The sequence below is a fragment of the Saccopteryx leptura genome, chromosome 5 (genome assembly GCF_036850995.1).
Source record: "Saccopteryx leptura isolate mSacLep1 chromosome 5, mSacLep1_pri_phased_curated, whole genome shotgun sequence".
NCBI classification, from domain to species: Eukaryota; Metazoa; Chordata; class Mammalia; order Chiroptera; family Emballonuridae; genus Saccopteryx; species Saccopteryx leptura.
In genome coordinates this window covers 213,912,765-213,933,025 of record NC_089507.1, presented here as the reverse complement: position 1 = coordinate 213,933,025, position 20,261 = coordinate 213,912,765, and the positions used below count along the sequence as shown (strand labels likewise).

The 20,261-nt window shown below is 52.4% G+C and overlaps 2 protein-coding genes across 3 annotated transcripts in view; both read right to left on the bottom strand.

The window, feature by feature from the left end:
• Positions 1–20,261, bottom strand: part of LOC136405093 (BPI fold-containing family A member 1-like) — a 228,069-nt gene that overhangs the window by 1,915 nt on the left and 205,893 nt on the right. The window contains exons 2-7 of one of the 2 annotated variants that reach the window (XM_066384073.1): positions 4,888–4,925; positions 3,340–3,496; positions 3,034–3,193; positions 1,592–1,699; positions 1,134–1,283; positions 190–274 (exon numbers count right to left, since the gene is read on the bottom strand). In XM_066384073.1, coding sequence (XP_066240170.1) covers positions 190–274; positions 1,134–1,283; positions 1,592–1,699; positions 3,034–3,193; positions 3,340–3,481 — 645 coding nt within the window. In that variant the 5' untranslated portion in view covers positions 3,482–3,496; positions 4,888–4,925. Of the gene's footprint in view, positions 1–189; positions 275–1,133; positions 1,284–1,591; positions 1,700–3,033; positions 3,194–3,339; positions 3,497–4,220; positions 4,373–4,887; positions 4,926–20,261 lie in introns of those variants that run through there. The other variant, XM_066384074.1, reaches the window with a different exon arrangement.
• LOC136405096 (BPI fold-containing family A member 3-like) overlaps positions 1–20,261 on the bottom strand; it is a 59,847-nt gene that overhangs the window by 25,519 nt on the left and 14,067 nt on the right. The window lies entirely within an intron of this gene.

The following is a 20,261-nucleotide window of genomic DNA, read 5'->3' as shown; positions in this document are numbered from 1 at the left end:
GCCTGGCCCAGAGCAAGACCTAGTCAATGCAATTGAAGGATGGAAAGAAGGACCATGGAAAGATGGGTCAATGGACAAATAGATTTGGACAGAATTTACTCATCAAACTGGGAGGCTCAGAAAAGCTCATTCCAGGGGCCTCTTTCAGCCCAACGAGCTCTAAGACCGCCCCCAATTTCACCCACTTACGGTGCTCTGTACCAGGCCAGGAAGGGTGATATGCAAGAACGGGGTGAGGTTATCCAGAAGGAGTTGAACGGGGAGGAGGCCAACCCTGAAAGAGAAAAGCCACGGGGTGGTGCAGGGGCTCGGGCCTGTGGAGCAGCCTGCAGGGCCCCTTGGGGCCTCACGGGCTCAGCACTAGTGGCTGAAGCAGAGCCCTGCCCGTCCACACCCACAGGCAGGTGAGCGCCAAGGGGCCGAGTCCAAGGGAGTGACACCCTACACAGCCACGCACACCGTGGGACACACAGGACAAACGCAGAGTTCCAGCACACAGTAGGCGTCCCCTGAGACTTTGCAGACCCCACAGCTGGATGAGCGGTGCTGAGTGTGTAGGGGTCATGAGGATTCCAGGAGAGGGGACACGTGAAGCATAGTGAGCATGTTCAGTAAAGGTTAGCTAGGGTGGGGACGACTCCTGTCCATCGTGCGTGACCAGTCTGGGGACAGGTAACTAAAATAAGTAACCCAGCTAGGCTCTGTCACTATTTTACCCCTGACTAGGACAAAACACATTCACACCTACTGTCTTACTGGGGTTATCAATCAACAACCTCAACACAGGTCCATATTACAGCTTGGGGAAGTACTGTCCAAGGTCACATAGGAAGCCCTCCACCACTCCCCACGCCCTCTGGTAGATGGAGCTTGAACTCAGATCTCTTGTTGCCTGATCCAGTGCAAAATTGGTCAGCCCAGTTTAAGAAGGGATAAGTCAGTATTTACCCATCCATTTACTCATCCATCCATCCATCCATCCATCCATTTCCCTCCCTCCTATCAATCTTCTCATCCTTTCATCTTTCCACCCTTCCATCCTCCCACTCATCCATTCTCCCATTGTTCTATCTTTCCAACCATCATTCCATTTCATTTCCTCTGGACTGGTGAAGCCACCCCTCTGGCCTTACCCGTCAAGCACGGTGATTTTTATGTTGCCAGGGGGGTGAGTGCAGTCGCCAAGGACCAAGTGGATTCTCCCATTTTCATTTCTGACAGCTACAATTTCTGCAGTGATGTTTAACTTCACATCCAACTTTAACAGACTGGTGACTAAGGATCTGCAGAGGAGATAGTGCCCCCACACGTGCCAAGGAAGAGAAGGCTTTTCTCCTTGCCAGGAATGCTAGCATTGCCTCAACCCATCTTGCCCATAGCTCTACTCATGTCATTTCCTAGTAGGGGAAGCCAGGGCTCAAAGAGGTCAGGTGAGTTTCCCGAGTGACTCCAGGTCGCTGGGCATAGCAGCGAACACACTGAACTTGGAAGCTCATGTCTGTTAGACTTCAATGCCCCCTTTTGACTACCCATGGCCGTGAGGGTCTCCTTTGGTTGCCTCCCTTCCCACCCCGCCCTGGGGCCCACTCACGTTTTTACATCGAGGCCCAAGTCCAGAGGGATGTTGACATACAGACGATGGCCATCAGGACTCTGCACGAGGCCGAGTTCCAGCAGCTGGGGACTCTGGATCTGCACACTGCCCGGGAGGTGAAGACAGAAACGATAATTCCTCAAGCCCAAACCTAGAAACCACTTTTAGCCCAATGGTACCCATTCTCAGAGGTGGAACTCCCCATGAGGTGGGGTTGGGGGAGATGGGAGGGCAGTCTTGCAGCAAAAACCACACGGGTTCTGAGTGGAATCAGTCTTCCTCAACCTCCGCACTCGGCCAGAGCCTGACACACCTGTGGCCTTCTCCTCCACTCCAGTTTCTGAGGCATTCTGGGATACAGACTGAATTAGATTTGCATTCTGTCTGGATTGCATTTGCATTCTCTGTGCCAGCCCAAAGCCTTAAAAAGAAAAGGGCTACTCCATATCGGTTGACTTTATGGGCTGATGAGCAGGTGAGTAGGTGATTAGGTGAGCAGATGTGGGAAGAGTAAGAGGTTAGATGGAAGGGAGGATGGACTGACGGACGGATGGACGGATGGATGGATGGATGGATGGATGGGTAAGTAGATGAGTGGATGATGTATGAGGCAAGTAGAGTAAGTTCTTAACAAACGTTCATGGGTAGGAATCACTCATCCTGCCGTGACTTTCAATGGCAGAGTTAATCAACAATGTTTACCCAGGAGACCAAGAAGCAGGGAGTCAGGGAGCGTGGAAGGGGGTGGAAGTACACCCTTCTGGGCCAGCCGTTGTGCCAGGTTGTTACATCCTGGCCAGTCCTCCCAGCCAGTCTTCCCTGTGGGTACCAGGGCTTTACTTCATATACAGAGAAACCGATGGGGCTGAGAAAGCCAAGGGGACGTTTGGAAGTCAAACGGAAGGCTATCTATCTGTCTTTAAGTCAGGGGCAAGCAGCTGGGTGGGCAGGAGTCTTGGAAACGGCTGTGACCTGGACCTGTCGAGGACCCAGGTTGGCCAGTCCACGGCATCAAGCTTCCCATTATTCCTTCTCGCTTAGCGGCTCTCAGATGTCTTGTGAGAAACACCCTATTAGATCACTCCGTGGGCACCGCATTGACGGTGTGATTGAGGACAGCCGTTTACACTCTCCTGCTGACATCAAAGGCCACTTGTGTGCTAAGGGGACTCCACAGACGCGTCCAAATTACCACGTTTAGTGAGAAAAACCTTGACTGTGGAATGAAGTAAACGAGAATGAAGTAAATGAGAGTGGCTGGTTCATGAGGAAGAGGGTGGGTGTTCTCTGACGGACCATTCGTAAGGAGGGGCTTAGACTGAATTCCAGTCTCCTGCGGAGACCAGATCTCTCCCTCCTTCCGGCCGCTGCCTGGGGTGACCAGATCTCCAGCGGGAGTCTTCCGGGGGACACCAAGGCCCCACGTTAGGGCTACTCACTCGACGATGTTTTTCAGGAAAGAGAGCTGGGATGTCAGTCTCCCAAGCAGGCCTCCAACCAGGCCACCTGAATTGTCCCTTCCCAAGTTCAGGATGTTCAAGAGTGGGAGATTTCTGAGATTATCCAGCAGACCTCCGGAGAGCAGGCCATTGCTGAGGGCTGGAAACGGGGAGAGGAGTTCTCAGGGGTCAGGTGTGACCATGTCGGCCCCTCAGCCCCTCTCCCCGATCACCCAGCCTCTCCCCCCACCAGATGGTCAGACACACACACAGCCCTGGAGAGGCTCGTCACAGATGCTCACTTACCACCTGTCAAGCTTCCAGCAAGATCTGTGGGCCCTGAAACTAAAGGTAGGACTGGACCCGGACCCAAGGGCAGCCCTTGCAGCTGGGCGGTGGTCTGGGCCAGCAGCCCACAGAAGACAACGAGGCCCCTGATTTGAAACATCTTCTCTCTTGGTGTCTGTGGACAGAATGACAAGGAACAAAGCAGCACGTATACCAGAGAGAAATGCACCCACCGCCTGCCCCGGCCCCGGGAGCGCCGGGGAGAGAAGAGCCGTAGCTGACACTGCTCAGCATCGCGTCTGTGCCTGGCCTCAGCTGCGCTAGGCGCATGCGCGGAGTGGTTTCGTCTTCACCACGCTCTAAGGTTGGGCGCTAATCCTCTGCATTGCCCAGGCGAGGAAATCGGGTCTCATGAGTGTAGGTAACTTCCCCCAAGGTCACAAGTACACATGGGGATAAGATTTGAAGCCAGTCTGACATAGAGGTTTCTGTTAAAATTAAGTGACCGTCAGACTCACTCTCTAATGGGACTTGCTTGCGATGGCTTACCTCAGTGCCCCTAGTCCCTGCTCTTTAGACAGAGCAAATAAAGACCTAAACATACCCAGTGGCTGAGAAACTGAACAGTTTTTTGGTCCTGGTCCAGCCTGTGCAAGTCAGACTATCCAGAGGCCACGTGGTCATAGACACAGTCTTATCCAGATCAGTGCTGGGGAAATCCTAGGCCATTCAAAATCTTCATCACACAAGGAGAATCAGGGGACCAGAGAAGGGTAGTAAACTTCTCAAGATCACACAGCAAATCGATGGCAGAGCTGTGGTCGGAAGTAGGTCTCTGAACTTGGCTGCCTTTTGAATCTGTCTCCTCCCAGCTGTCCCCACCCTCCCCCCAGGCTTACTTGGCAACCAGGAAAGGTGTCCAGAGCTGGAGCTGGTCCCTATACTTTGGAGGCACCTGACAATCTGGGTCAGAATTTCATCAAGGGATCATCTGTGGTGTAGCCGATTGAAACTGAAAGGGCTTTTTGATCCAAAGAGCCAGTGGTGGCCTCTCTGGGGATCGGGTCCTCTGAATCTCTTCTGGGAAACAGACCTTGTATGAATCCACTGGAAGCTAAGGACCCTAGTTCCAGAAACATGCATCAAAATGCATAAAATCGGGTGGCTCTTAGGGGGTTTGTGGACGATGGCCTGAATCCACCATGGCAGCCTCAAGCTGAAAGTCACGCCATGGAGATGTTGACGCAGGGCACAAAGCGCGTGCCCACGGGAGAATTCCAGGGGCACGTGCACCTGTAGCCACGTGCCGCCCATCGCCATCACACTCCCCCTTCTCCATTTCTACAGTCCAGCGCTTCTATACGGACATTACCGCTCTCTTAGGGAAGCAGAGTGAATGGCCGCCCCATGCCCCTGAAAATGGCCAGCGCTGTTTCTTTTAGAGGCCCCGCCCCCCTCCATGAGTGATCCTAAAGCCTAGTCAGCCAGCAAGAGCCTGGCACCCCTGCCGCCCCTGCCAGGGTCGCAGAGCGGGAGCAGAGCGGGAGCAGAACGCGCAGGCCTCACCTGGGCTTCGCAGAGCTCCTGGCGGCTGTCCTGGTCACCTCTCCCCTCTCCAGCTCGCTTCTGCCGAGGGAGGTGGCCTCTTTTTATACCGTGGGGAGAAGGAAACACGCAGCTGGGTGGTGGGATTTGGGAGAATTGAGAATTCCGCAATCTAGTGATGCCTTTCAGGGATCTCCAAAGTAAATAATTGCCAATCATATTAGTAGGTGGAACAGTTAAGCCATTTGATCGACAAATTAAACAGAGGAAAACCTGAGACAGGGATGTTACTCAAGACTTCACGTGGTTTTCATGAGCGGGGCTGAGGCTGGGACGCGCGGGCATAGTCAGATGGTCAGAAGTGGCCCGGGGGGGGGGGGTCAAGCTTGGAACACGCGGAGAGGCAGACACCTGGAGCTAAGGACCCTTGTCCCGGAAACATGCATCAAAATGCATAAAATTAGGTGGCTGTTAGGAGGTTTGTGGATGACGGCCTGAATCCACAATCGCACTCCTGGTTCAGTTCTTTTTCTCCAATTAGAGGACTCTTGCTCCCCAAGTGACAAAGGGAGTCAAGGTGCCTCTGATTTCCCTTTATCCGGGGCCGTCTGGTCTCACCGGAACCCTGGGAAGAAGGGGTCGCGGCTCCTGCTTTGCAGAGGAGGAAACCGAGGCCCCGTGGAGATACGTGCCCCCAAAGACACGGAGAGGATCTGGCAGAGTGAGGGGCACTGCTCATTGGATGCTGGTGACACTAAGAACAGTGTCAACGGATAACACGGAACCGTCTCTGCCCGCCGGGACCGCGTGCTCTTCACAGGCAGCATCTCAGGAATCCTCGCAGCCCTGCGTGAGGTGGGAGCGAGCGCTCCCATTTTCCATGGGGGAAACTGAGGCTCAGCGTGGGAGAGGACATACGCAGAGTGGCGTGGTGGATGTGGGCCTGAGCCGTTCACACTCTAGCCCTTCTCTGAATCACCGTGCTGTACATTCACCTGACGTGTATCTTCTGATTTTTCCCGCATCTGTGAATTTCCTGCTGGCCTGACATTTCGCTTCCCTGTTCCGGGAAACTCCTGCCAGGTTCCCAGGCCCGGGGGATGCTGTGGCATCCTGGGTTCTGCCTGTACCCTTTCTTCTTCCCTTCCTCAAATGAAGTAATAAGGCATTTGTCCCCACAACTCGGGCCCCTGGAGTCTATTTTGCAGATGGAAAGACTGAGGCATGGAGCAATCTAGGTCTTAGACCAGTGGGGAGCAGATGTCACCCTGCAAAACCCAACACCTCTAAGCAACAGAAAGAAAGGAGGAAATGCACATTTATTGAACACCTCGGGCAGGGGGAGGGGCTCTCCTTCCTCGAACCTCATCTTCCTCAGGAGTGGTTGGCATTGTTTTCATTCAAATGGCAGATAAGGAGACCAAGGTTCAGGGAGGGTGACTACTTCCCAGGGACACACAGTGAATGAGTCTTGGAGTCAGAACTCGCTCCTGTGGCTTGTGACCCCTGTCATCAGTGAGCCACGCTGCTTTCCCTGATGCCAGGCCTTCCCTGAAACGGCTCCTACTTCCTGTGAGAGTCCGGCGATGCCCCCAAGGGGCCAGGGCCGTGGCTTTCAACTCAATTATCCATTCAAGCACTTGCTAGAACCTTCCCAGAGCTTGCATGTCGTCAGTTATTCTCAGAGGGGTCCCATTTTTTGTTATCTTGGTGTAACTCGTATGGGTTGGGCCAGGCTGCTACTATCTTTGCGGGAAAACTGAGGCAGACACGTCAAGGGCCTGCTTCAAGCTTGTACAGTCAGTCACCGGACAGGCAATGTCCTTGGTTTGCAGACAGGAGTCTGCACAGGCCTGCTGGCGGACAGAGGGGACGGATTTGGGCGCAGAGTGCCCTGGTTCAAATCCTGTGACCCTGGACAAGTCGCCGTAGTGCCTTGAACTTCAGTGTCCTCCTCTTTAAAATGATGGTCGTGGCGGGTCATGTCCGGAGAGCTGGGAGAAGCTTAGTTCAGAAACTCAAGTGTCTGGGCAGTTTTCTTCCTAATGCATCTGTAGTTTAGTTACCATTCCAAATGCCATTTTCTGGGTGATGGAAACGTCTCCACTTCCCCCCCGGGGTTGCATTTCTGTCCCAGGGGCTTCCTGTGTGCCGCGGCATCTGGAGGAGGCTGCCCTGTCCCTGTTTTCACCAGAAATACCAAGACGCTCACAAGCTGTCGGCCCCTAGACTGCCGAGAGGCTGGGAGTCGCTCCAGTCCGAAAGGCCCTTAGGATGTACCAGTCACTTCTTCCTTCCATGTTAGACACCCCAAATTGGTCTGCTATTACTCAATTCCTTAGGTCTCAACAGGACCATGGGGGGCTACCCCAGCCCATCTGCTCAGACCCACCTAGACCCCCCAGGTAAACTTCCTTCCCCGGGGTGTGGGCCTCTCTCCTGGGCTCTGGAAGGGGACACAGGCACAGATGCCCTCTGTTCTCGAATCCTGTGTTATCAACTGTGCCATCTGTTGTCCTATGACAAGTTTTGCCTGGGGAGTAGCCAGAGCACAGGACACCTTCCAGAACCCACCAGAACCGTGTTCTCCTCAGCTTCTCATGGACTCTCACATTCCATCAACACAACATGGGGAATTTTCTAGTGTTAGGGCAGAAAACTTTGCTTTAATTCATTGTATATGTCAGGGGTCCCCAAACCTTTTACACAGGGGGCCAGCTCACTGTCCCTCAGACCGTTGGAGGACCAGAGTATAAAAAAACTATGAACAAATCCCTATGCACACTGCACATATCTTATTTTAAAGTAAAAAACAAAACGGGAACAAATACAATATTTAAAATAAAGAACAAGTAAATTTAAATCAACAAACTGACAAGTATTTCAATGGGAACTATGCTCCTCTCACTGACCACCAATGAAAGAAGTGCTCCTTCCGGAAGTGCGGCGGGGGCCGGTTAAATGGCCTCAGGGGGCTTCATGTAGCCCGCGGGCAGTAGTTTGGGGACCCCTGGTATATGTGATACTCTTGACGTATCCTGCCTATGCCAAGGGTTTTGAAAAAAGCAGAACAAATCCCAATCTTAAAAAACAAACAAGCCCACATTAAAATTAGCTTTTTGTCCTCTGGTGTGTAGTTCTATAGATTTTAATGCACGTGTGGTTTTATCCCCGCCATCATAGTCGGGATGTAGAGTAGTTCCATCACTCCCAAACACCCTCACGCTGTCCTACAGAGTCCCCGCTCCGCCCCCTTCCTGGTGAGCAGTGTTCTGTTCTGTCCCTACTGACTCGTCAAAGGTCCAGGCACCTTCCCTCCGCTCCTGCTGAAGCTGCCCCTTTATGAAGCCACAGGCGCTGCCTGTCCCATTGCCACAGGCAGGGCGAAGGCCGTGGAAGGACACGCCGTGGACATTTGAAGACAAGTGTTCCCCACATTGGTAACGTCTGTGCCTCCCCAACGTGTTTCTCAGAAATGCAGGTGGTGCCCTTTTCTCCTGACCTGACTACGATTGAGAACCTTTATCGATGGTGTTTGTGGCTCAAGAGATCCGTTTTGAAGGGCAAAGTTAGTTTTTTCCAAAGACTCTGACCTGTCCAAGGTCTGTTCTCCAGAACCTGGGAGCAGGACGCTGGTTCTATTCCTCAGAGCGAGGTCAGGGCCGGGGCCGAGTGAGAGGGGCTCTTCCTTGGTTTTGTTGAGGGACAGAGGGCAAAAGGGTTCACGGGGGGCTGGGTGCCCCGACTCGGATGCGAAAAGGTATTTTTGCCTAAGGCAAATTGTACTTCCCTTGGAGAGTAACCTTCCCTCCTACCTTTACAGCTGACAATAATAAAAGCTTTTTATGGGATACGAGTGCTTTATGCCATTTCTAATAACCCTGTGGGACACGGAGGACAGTCAGCTGCCCAGGAACACCTCTGCTAGGAAGAAGTGAATTCAGGCTGTCCCCCGGGGCTGTTTGGCTTTTGTGCTCATAAACCTCAAGAGCTGGTTTGTGTCAACTGTTCCTTATAAAGTAAACAAACCATTTGATTTAACATTCTAATCACCAGATAGCTTGAAGGTTGGAACACGTCCCCTCCCACAGGCAGCAATCAGGACTGGTGATGGGCATCTGAGGTCAAGGGTGGTCTTGTAGGACTGAGCCCTCAACCGTGGGATCAGAGGCTGTCTCCAGACAGCGTCAGAGCGGAGCTGAAGTGGAGGAGGCCCAGCTGGTGTCAGAGAACGGCTTGGTGGGCGAAAATCCACGAGGCTGCAGCTGGTGTCAGAGTCGTTAGACCCGAAGGTGTCCAGCAGAGAACAGCAGATGCAGAGCTGAGCAGAGCCCAAGCCCAGAAAGGAGTGGTGTTGGTAGACACAGGGCTTTTCAGGAAGACCTGGACGACTAAGCCGAATGAAAGAGAGCCGTGCCCTGGGAATAAAGATGCCCCCACTCCGCCCCGAGGAGGAACAGCAAAATTAGAGCATTTCTACCCTAATGAAATATACATCTAAGCCTCAGCAGGATCAAAGCCATGCACGTGTTCTCTATTTTCCTGCTGTCTTGCTTTCTCTTTGGAACAAAATAACATCATTCAGAGCCTCTACAATTTCTCACCACGATGTCCAGCATCCAATAAAAGAATAACAAGGCATGCTAAGATAAAAGGGCAAATGGACTGAAATCTAAGAAATATTTTTAATTACGCCATCTAACAGACCCACGGGGAATTCAAATATTCCAGCACTGAGCAGACAACAGGGCAGGCAGCCCACCAAGGATGAGAAGAGGACCTGATTCCTTCAGCACTTGGGATGTGCCCTGGGGGCCCCAGGTAAGTCGAGTCAGTGTCAGGGTCAGTCTGAGATTCTCTATGGAGCTGAAGGGTTTGGAGGGGGTGGAAAACCAGGGACTCCTCTGTACGTATTCTTAACCATCCCAATTCCACTTCCATTTACAGATGGGAAACTGAGGCTCAGAGCAGGGTTATGCTTTTTCTGAGACCACTCATATTTAGTGCTGAGCACCCAGCTTTCCTGCCTTTAAGTTGTGTGTACTTTACTCTGTACCTCAATAAATAAAGTTTCTGAGGATTCAACAAGTATTTTGAAAAATTGCTTAACCCAGGGCCACTAAATGGAAGCTCATTTTGGACTTGCTAGTCAGTGGTTCTCTTCATCCCTCCCTGGTTCTGACAGTGCTTTTAGGAAAACGCACAGACTAACAGAGATTGAAGGAGGACAGGGTGGCCAAGGGGCATTTTTGGAAGCCCAGAGAGAGGGGTCTACACTAAAACTTTGCAACAGCCCTGTCCTATGAGACACGTATCAACACACTTATTTTAAAGAGCAGGAAATAGAAGCGTGGAGAGCTGAGGGCACCTGCCCACCCTCCCCTCTCCCTTTAAAGAACTCTTTCATTTTTGAGAGCAGAAACAGGCCTAACAGAAGGCTTCTCTCCACAACCTTCTTAGGCTGGGTCTTCTTAAAGAGTTATTTAAAGTGGGCTGACCCGACTTTTGTTTTCCTCTCCTGCTTTTTCTTAATCTGATGCCAGACATGATGGCTATAGCTCAGCAGCTATTTTGTCTGCATGAGCATGAAAGCCACAACCCAGGGGTAGCAGAGGAGAAAGCTGGCGGACGCCCTATGCCAGTATATCCTTCTCCCTCCGGACGTCTCGTCAGCACTGAAGCTGCTGTTTGTCATATTCTGTGCTAGAGCCAGCACCAATTTGTCACTGGGCAACACTCACGAAAAGCTTCAGTCTCGCTTGGTGTCTGATAAAAAGACAGGTTCAAGAGGGTCGTTGCGTTGTGCTCACCTGGATTTCTGCAGGGGACAGTGGAGGAGCTCTGGGTCTCCGTCAGTTGATTCCTGCTGGGTTCTGCAGTGGGGCTGACTTCATATATAGCGAGTGACCCCATAGCCGTGGGGAGGTGGCACTGAATGATTGACAGCTGGGAAACTGATGAGAAGCCATCCTTCTCACTGTGTCCATCCCACAAATTCCAAAGCAAACATTTCCTACAGGAGGCCCCAGGGGTCAGGATGTAAGGACTCACTCAAGCTGGGTGTGTCAATAATGTATTTCATACTGTACATCACAGGCATCACCAGATGCAGAGGTGCAGAGAACGTGGAGATCACGGAGAATGTGGGGAGATGGTGCTTGTCTCTCATGCCCTCTGTGTCCTGCTTTGAGATGGTCTCCTCATCTGTGTCATGAGTGAGGGAGGCCTGGGGACAGGAGTGACCGTAGAGGTCAGGGAGGGGGTGTCCGGGCCTCAGTTCAGGAAGCCTTGAGTTCTCGCGGGGCTCTGCCCAGTCTCGCTGTTTGACACTGAACAGCTCCGATGTCCTTTCTGAGCCTCAGTTTCCCCATCTGAAATAATAGTGGTGGTCGCTATTATCAACAGGTAGTTTTCACAAACGCTTGTGTAACCTTTCTAGCATCCCTAGGATATAAACACTATTATGAGTCTCATTTTACAGACAAGGAAGCTGCGACTCAAGATTAACAATTTTTGCCTGAGGTCATAGAGCTAGTCTACAGTAGAGTCAGGTTTTACATCTAGTTCTGTCTTCTGCCCAAGCCTGTAACCTGGACACCGTATCACAGATTTCTCCTTTTAGAGCAGAACGGAGGCCTCCTCGGTGGGCCAGGCGAACCGTCTCTGCCGCACTGAGAAGTCGTTGCCGTGGCATCATTGTCAGGCGCAGTCAAAGGGGCTCTTCAGAGAAGCAGTGTGACCTGTCCGAGGTCACACAGCTAGTTAGCATCGATGAGGTCAGAGCCAGGTCAGCAGAGCCCCCGAGTCCCCTGTCTTCCCCCTGCACCGCCCTGTCCCCGAATGTCTGGCGTGACCGAGGCACCTGGTGACTGTCTGATGAATCATCGAATGGTTGTTCCCTGAGAACTTTGCTGTTTTCTGCATTTTGGAATTACGGAGAGAAATCAGACCTAAGTCTTGCCTCCTAGGGACTCACTGTCTGTTGAGGTTGACAGACTTGGTCGGCCAGGGTGTAGGTCTTCATTTAGCTATGGATTTTTTATTTTTCTGTCTTGATCACTGTTGTATCCCTGGGATCAAGCATGCTGGGCCTGGAATAGTAGGTTCTCAGTAAACATTTGTTGAATGAATGAGTGATGAGAAGGGGCCTTAAAGAAGAAGGTCCCAGTAAAAGGATCCGCATGTGCAAAGGCACAGCGGTGTGAAACTACAGGGTGTGTTGATGGAGGGGCGGGTCCTTCAGAGAGACTACAGGGCAGAGGGCTGCAGCGTGGAGCAGGGTGGGGCAGCGGAGAGGACAAGTGGGGCCTAGAGTGACGTCCAGGAGTTGGCTCTTCATCCACAGGGCACTGGAGGACCCCTGGGAGGTGTGGGTCTGGGGCTGGAGGACACGGCCAGATATCGGACTAGAAAGTGACTTCTGCTTCTGGAGCATGGAGTGAAGGAGGTGAGGTCCAGCCAGGAGCCACCGGAGCACGCTCCTGCAATGGCCCAGGGAGCAACCCAGGAGCTAGGACAGTGTAGGATGGAGTGAGGGGAGTGGGGGTGGGGGGGGCTGCCAGGAGTTCCTGATGGGAGCGGGTGGAGGTGGGCTGCAGGGTTGGGGAGGGGAGGAGCCTGGTTTCTTTCTCAAAAGGGGGAGGTGCATCCCTGGGAGGCAGGAGAAGGACCAGGTCCTGGGAAAAGGGGAGATCTGTGCTGGGGAGGTGGTGGGGACAGGTGCCCACAGGAAGGGGCCCAGCCCTTGGGAAGAACAGCGGGGACCTTACTCAGTGAAGACCGTGGTGTGAACACTGCTGGGCTCCACGAGGCAAAGAACCTGTCACCAGACCCCTCCGGCCAAACTTGTCTTTCTCCAGGCAGAACTCCACAGCGAGACTCATGCGTGCATGTGTCTTTGCAGTCTTTTATTGCAGGGCCTCCTGGGGATGAGAGAGAGGAGGAGAGGAGAGGACAAGGGACAGAGAACGAGCAGGAGGTGGAGGCAGTCAATATGAGGAGTGGCTCTCCACGTGGAGAGTGCTGTCCAGATTGAGACCTTTCAACAAACCGGCCCAGAGGGGCGCCACACCCCCGCGTGCTAAACCTTGCGGTCAGTGATTAAAGAGAAAACTGCTACTAGCCACTGTGGCTTCTGAAAATCCTTTATACAGACCAGCTTAGGGGCCTTTGGGAATGCAAAGCTGTAGCTCCACATGGTTAAACCGATTTCTGTGACCCACAGCCAGCCGCAGACCCAGACTGCAGGCCTGTTCTCACGCCACGCCTGCCCCGCTCGGCAGGTGACCCCACCACCTAGCAGGCTGCCCCACCACCTACCAGGCTGCCCCACCACCTACCAGGCTGCCCAAGCACAAACCTCAGGCGCAGTTGATGGCCTCCACCCCTCATCTCCACATAGAAACCATCAGCAAGTCATGTTGTCTCTGCTTGTAAAACACATCCTCCTCTGTCACCTTCTCCAGGTCCCGGTGACCATCACTGCCTGTCTGGAGACAGTCTAGTTTCTCTGGGCTTCTGGTGTGACCTTGGCCTCTCTATAGACTTCCATCTGGGGCAGCCCAAGGGGCCTAACTCCCCTCTCTCTGAACATTCTCCACATGTTTCTCATTGTCCTTGGTTAGAACCGGAACTCCGCACCACAGCCCCCGAGACCTGCAGGGCCCGGCCTCACCTGCCGTCTTGCTCACCTGGCCACGCAGGACCTGTGCTTTTCCTCAAACACACCAATTTCTCTCTTACCTCCGGGCCTTTCCAGCCCCCCTCCCCACCCCGCATGCCTCTTACGTCACATGCTTCCACATTCTGGTTTCTACGTAAGGGTCCTTCCTTCCTTCCTTCCTTCCTTCCTTCCTTCCTTCCTTCCTTCCTTCTTTCCTTCCTTCCTTCCTTCCACTTTTACAGAGACAGAGAGAGAGTCAGAGAGAGGGATAGACAGGGACAGACAGACAGGAACGGAGAGAGATGAGAAGCACCAATCATCAGTTTTTCGTTACGACACCTTAGTTGTTCATTGATTGCTTTCTCATGTGTGCCTTGACCATGGGCCTTTAGCAGACCAATAACCCCTTGCTTGAGCCAGCGACCTCGGGTCCAAACTGGTGAGCTTTGCTCAAACCAGATAAGCCCGCGCTCAAGCTGGTAACCTCGGGGTCTCAAACGTGGGTCCTCTGCATTCCAGTCTGACGCTCTATCCACTGAGCAACCGCTTGGTCAGGCAGGGGGGTACTTCTTTAGATGGGTCCTCTTGATTGGCCCCCTCACATACTCTTTACCTTGATAAAACTGCCTCCATCTCCCTCCACCTAAGATTGGTTATTAACTTTCGTGGCCTATCTCACGAATGAGGATTAAGGTCCCAAAAGGCAGTGACTGTGTGTCTTTTTCATAGCTGTGCACTCAGTACCCAGCCCAGGTCCTGTTACACATTAAGTGCTCAATAAATATTTGTGACAGTTGTTTAAGGAATGAATGAAGGGAGGTGATCGTGGCTGAACTCATCCAGGAACACCCTGCTGGTGAGGGGTGGCCCCCACTAAAATGGAGAGAGAGGGGATTGGAGGCAGAGAGAAGGGAGCCCCAGGCACAGCAGGCTGGAATAATGGGGTGCTAGGGCCGAGGAGCTTTGAGCCTGGGAATCTGGGGAGGCCTGCACCCCTCAGGAGGGAGGCATGGAAATGGAGGTGAGCAGGACAGGCCCAGTTCTGTGAGGGTGACTGTACCTACTGATGGACATGCACCCACCATGTGTGGCAGAGAAAACCCCCAAACTGCCAGCAACAGGGACAATCACAACCATTTCACTGAGGCGGACTCAGGGCTGAACGTTAGACAGCTCAGATGCTTTGGGGAGAGTCACACAGCCCTCAAGCAATAGAGTGGAGTTCACATGTCTGACTCCAGTCCTTAGTTTTAGGGGCTCCCAGTTGTTTATCCAGCTGTGCTCTGGGCACCCATGTTATAGATTAGGCCAGAGCAGTCCAGCATTTTCCCCAAGGTTAGTAGCAGAGCCAAGATTTTTTTTTTTTTAATCCGAGAGGCAGGGAGAGAAAGAGACAGAATCCCACAGGTGCCCTGACCAGGATCCACCAAGCAAGCCACCTTTGGGGTGATGCTATTCCATCTGGGGTCATTGCTTTGTTGCTCAGCAACCAAGCTATTTTAGCTCCTGAGGAAAGGCCGTGGTGCCATCCTCAGTGCACGGGGCCGACTTGCTCAAATGACCCATGGCTGGAGGAGGGTGGGGAGAAAGAATGAGAGAAAGAGGGAGAGAAGGAAGAGGGAGAAGGGTAGGGGGAAGAAGCAGGCGGTCACTTTTCCTGTGTACACTCACTGGGAATCGAGCACGGGGCACCCACAGTGTCGATTAGCCAAGGCTCTACCGCTGAACCAACCAGCCAGAGCCAGAGCCAAGATTTCAGTGCAGAAACTTTCACTCCCAACCCTTCATTCTTACTTACTCTGCTATGCTGCCTCTCCAAATACCCCTTGTATGTGACATCTCCTCCTTCCAATCTTCCTTCCTTCTCTCTACCCAGGCCGTGCACTTCCATTCCCCAGCTCTCCCCTCTGACCCAGAGCTCTGTAAAGAGTCCCAGGGTTGGGGTTCAGGGTCTCGCCTGCCTTCTCGCTGCTCCTGGAGGCTCGTGCCACCACCGGTTAGCCAGCCCACCATGCCCGGGGCCACCTGCCCGGAGGCCTTCAGACTGTCCAGGAGGCAGATGTTCCGAATCCGGCCCTCTGCGTTGTGCTTCATGAGGCCCAGGGTAATAACTGGAAACAGAGGAGGGATCAGTGACATTGTACAAGGTCACAGACAAGGCAGGAGACTTGGAATCAGGAGGTCAGAGTTGCAGGCTAGGGCACCCACTGCTTGCTGTGAGATTGGGTGCATGGCACCCCGGGGCCCCCAACCCCGAGATCCACATTCTTCATCTGTGAGGTTCAGCTGTGCAGGGGCGATGTGACATTCCTCAGAGGGTCTGGCCAGGAACAGCTGCTAATGGGGATATGCTGGTTGAAGTGTCACCCGTGCCAGAGCCTATCATAGATGCAGATCACAGTGGATGCTGGTTGAAGATTAAAATAGGTGGGCAAATCAGGAGAGAAGAAATGTCAACCCTCTCGTGCCACTCCCGACATAAACTGCAGGACGGAGTGCAGCTCCCAGCAGAAAACAACGCATTTCAAAAGGGAAGGGGAGTTGAGAGCTGTGGACATGTCTAAGTTCTGCCTCCTTTGGATCCAGACTCTCCTGCTCAGAGTCGGGGTCCGGCTCTAACAACCCTCAGCGCTCCCCACGGGACGCACCTGTTTCACTGACTTGACCCTTTCTATGATCAGGACCCGCGTTCTGGGCCACCCAGAGCAGCGGGAGCCATTGTTGCACCACACCCTCCTCCCCCGCCCCTGGGGCCAGCTCCTTGACCCCTATTAAGCACCCCCTGTTTCTGCTGCCTCTAAACAAAAGATGGGTCTGGAGCCACAGATCTGGGTTCAACTCTTAGCTCTGTTAGCTCCATGATTCAGGACTTCCTCATCTGTGTGATAGGGACAGTAATCATACCCATCTCACAGGATTCTTGTGAGAAACATTGAGGAAAGTCATCCAAAGAATATTTACTAAGTGTCTACTGGGTGTCAGGCCCTGTGCTGGGCACCAAAGACACAGACCAGCTTTCTGTGTGGTAGGAGAGACATAATTGACTAAGTAATTTTAAAGATAGAGTGAGACTATAAGTACGCTTAGAACTCTTATAAATCTTGGTTAATGATGATGGTAGCACTTGGGAATTGGTGAGCAACAGACATTACTAGTTGACAGTCCAATATTCCTTTCATCCATATACCCACCCACCCACCCACCCATCCACACATCCATCCATGCATTCATCCATCATTTACGCATCTATCATTCCACCCACCCACCCATCTATCAACCTATCCATCTGCCCATCTTTCCTTCCATTCAACCGTCCTGTCATTTCCATCCAAACTCTGTTTTGATTCAGGCACTATCGTCATTTCCTGGTCCAGGTGAGGCTGTGATCATCTGAGCCACCATCGCATGGTGACTCCTTCAGGTTCAAAGTTGTCCTGTGACCCAGGTTGGTCTTGTCAGACTAAACAGAAGATCTTGGGTTTCATGTTTGAGGAGGAGGTTTTTCTCTTTTTCTTCCAGTGGAAAGGAACAAGACAGCCTGCAGTTCCAAGGCCACCGGCCACCATTTCCTACCGTACTGGAAACCAGCAGCCTGAGGCTGAAATCATGATGCTAACAGCACTAAGGGAAATGGACCAAATCCGGTTCTGAATGGCAGCTTTGAGCTGCTGACTGATCCAGACCTGTAGCTGGCCTTGCCTGTGACTTTCAGTTCTGGGAAGTGACTGTTTTTCTTGCTAGAGCCAGGTCGAGTTAGGTTTTCTGTTATATGTAAATAAGCACTGATACGTGAGAGGTGGTTGTAGCGATAAACATATTTGCAGTTAGAAGAGCGCTGTTCATATACTTTTCTTTATTGAGTCTCAAAAGCAGCCCAGATAATAGCGTTCTAGCTGCACCATTTGTACAGATGAGGATCCCTGGGCTCATAACTATGCGTTTATATACTTGATATAAACCAAATTAAATGGATACAGTTAGAGCTAACCATGACCTGCAAAGCTGTGATGAAGGAAAAGAAGAAACAGTGATAATCTGTAACTATTAAGAAATAGAAATAGTCATTGAAGATCTCATTTCCCGAAATACACAGACCCAGGACCGGCTGGGCCTGGGGCAGAGTGATCAGAGAGCGCTCACCCATATATGTGTCTGTTCGTTAACCTCGTACTAAACTTCATGGAGTTTATTTTGTTGTTGATGAATTCCTTCAATGATCCTCCTAGGTCAGGGGTCACCGGGCTGGAGGGACCGTCCGCGCCTGGGGGTCCTTGGGTTAGAGTTGAGAAAGAAACATGGGCCTCAAAACCCAATTTGACGGTCAGATGCCCCAAATTCCCAGACACGACCTTGACCTCTGAACACGTCCCACACGTGGCGCGTTTACTTTCATTCATCAGGTCTGCCTGGCCTGCGTGGGCGCCCCAGGTTCTAGACACAGTCGTTCAGCAGACATTTATGGGGTCTCCTATGTGCAGGAGCCGTGCCCAAGGGGCGGGGCTGCGTGGGTGGAAACCGGAGGACCCTCCGCCCTCACGGAGCCGACAGGCTGGTGGTTGGTGAGGAGGCAGGAGCCCTAGGGGTGAAGATGGGATGTGAGGGTGATGGGGTGTCACCTGGAGAGTCTCTGGGCAGAGGCTGTTTGTCAAGGGGCCTGGAAACAAGTGTCAATGTTCTAAGCACTGCGGCTATAGCGGTGCATTCCGAGGGGCGCGCTCTGCGGAGGAGGGAAGAGCACGGGCAGGCTGAGCACCCAGAGGGCGGGCGGAGGGCACTAGTTCAGGTCGAGGAAGGTCTTTCTGCAAAATTGACGTCTTAGCCGAGACCTGAGGAAGGGAGGGCGCCCTGTGGATCGTTAGGGGAAGACTGTTTTAAGCAGAGGGAACAGCGCCTGCAAAGGTTCTGGGGAATGTTTCACGTGCTTCGGAGGCCGCGGTGGCCGGAGGGGAGTGAGTGTGGGGGAAGCGGGCATGGCCCGTCCAGGTAGGGCTGGGGTCTTGGATGGTGGATCTTAGCAGATGGAGCAGGGCACAGAGACAGGAAAGAGGGACATTTGGGGAAGAGATTAAATACAGTTGTGTAGTGACGATCAGAATAACTAACGATTAATGTGCTCTGGGCACAACGCTAATCAAAACTTAACCGGCATTGGCTCATGGCTTAGATTTCTAGGAGAGACCTATGGGTCTGACAAGGCCAGGCACGACTCAAGAGAGGACAGTCTCACCTTCGGGGACCTCGGGCAAGGACTCCTGAGCAGTGGATGGAGCAAGCAGCCCGCAGAGGAGCAGGAAGAGGCCGGAGATCCTCAGCATCTTGGGTCAGGCACCTGGGGGAGGGCAGAGCAGAGAGCGTAGGTTGTGGGGGGTCATCCTCTGAGAGGGTGTCCCCAGAGCGTGAATCTGGGGTGGCCGGAAACTCTTGTAAGCCCTTTCTTTGGAACAAGAAAACATCATTCAGAGCCTCTACAATTTCTCATCATGTTGTCCAGCATCCAATAAAAGAATACCAAGGCATGTTAAGATAAAAGGGCAAATGGACTGAAATCTAACAAATATTTTTAATTACGCCGTCTAACAGACCCACGGGGAATTCAAATATTCCAGCACTGAGCAGGCAACAGGACAGGCAGCCCACCAAGGATGAGAAGAGGACCTGATACCTTCAGCACTTGGGATGTGCCCTGGGGGCCCCAGGTAAGTCGAGTCAGTGTCAGGGTCAGTCTGAGATTCTCTATAAAGCTGAAGGGTTTCAGGGTGGGGGAAAACCAGGGACTCCTCTGGACGTATTCCTAACCACCCCAATTCCACTTCCATTTACAGATGGGAAACTGAGGCTCAGAGCAGGGCTATGCTTTTTCTGAGACACCCATATTTAGTGCACCCAGCTTCCCTGCCTTTAAGTTATGTGTACTTTACCTTGTACCTCAATAAATAAAGTTACTGTGAGGATTCAACAAGCATTTTGAAAAATTGCTTAACCCAGGGCCACTAAATGGAAGCTCATTTTGGACTTGCTAGTCAATGGTTCTCTTCATTCCTCCCTGGTTCTGACAGTGCCTTTAGGGAAACGCACACACTAACAGAGCCTGAAGGAGGACAGGGTGGCCAAGGGGCATTTTTGGAAGCCCAGAGAGAGGGGTCTACACTAAAACTTTGCAACAGCCCTGTCCTATGAGACACGTATCAACACACTTATTTTAAAGAGCAGGAAATAGAAGCGTGGAGAGCTGAGGGCACCTGCCCACCCTTCCCTCTCCCTTTAAAGAACTCTTTCATTTTTGAGAGCAGAAACGGGCCTAACAGAAGGCTTCTCTCCACAACCTTCTTAGGCTGGGTCTTCCTAAAGAGTTATTTAAAGTGGGCTGACCCGGCTTTTGTTTTCTTCTCTTGCTTTTTCTTAATCAGATGCCAGACACGATGGCTGAAGCTCAGCAGCTATTTTATCAGCATGAGCATGAAAGCCACAACCCAGGGGTAGCAGAGGAGAAAGCTGGCGGACGACCTATGCCAATGTATCCTTCTCCCTCCGGGCATCTCATCAGCACTGAAGCCACTGTTTCTCGTGTTCTGTGCTAGAGCCAGCACCAATTTGTCACTGGGCAACACTCACTAAAAGCTTCAGTCTGGCTTGGTGTCTGATAAAAAGGCAGGTTTGAGAGGGTCGTTGTGTTGTGCTCACCTGGATTTCTGCAGGGGACAGTGGAGGAGCTCTGGGTCTCCGTCAGTTGATT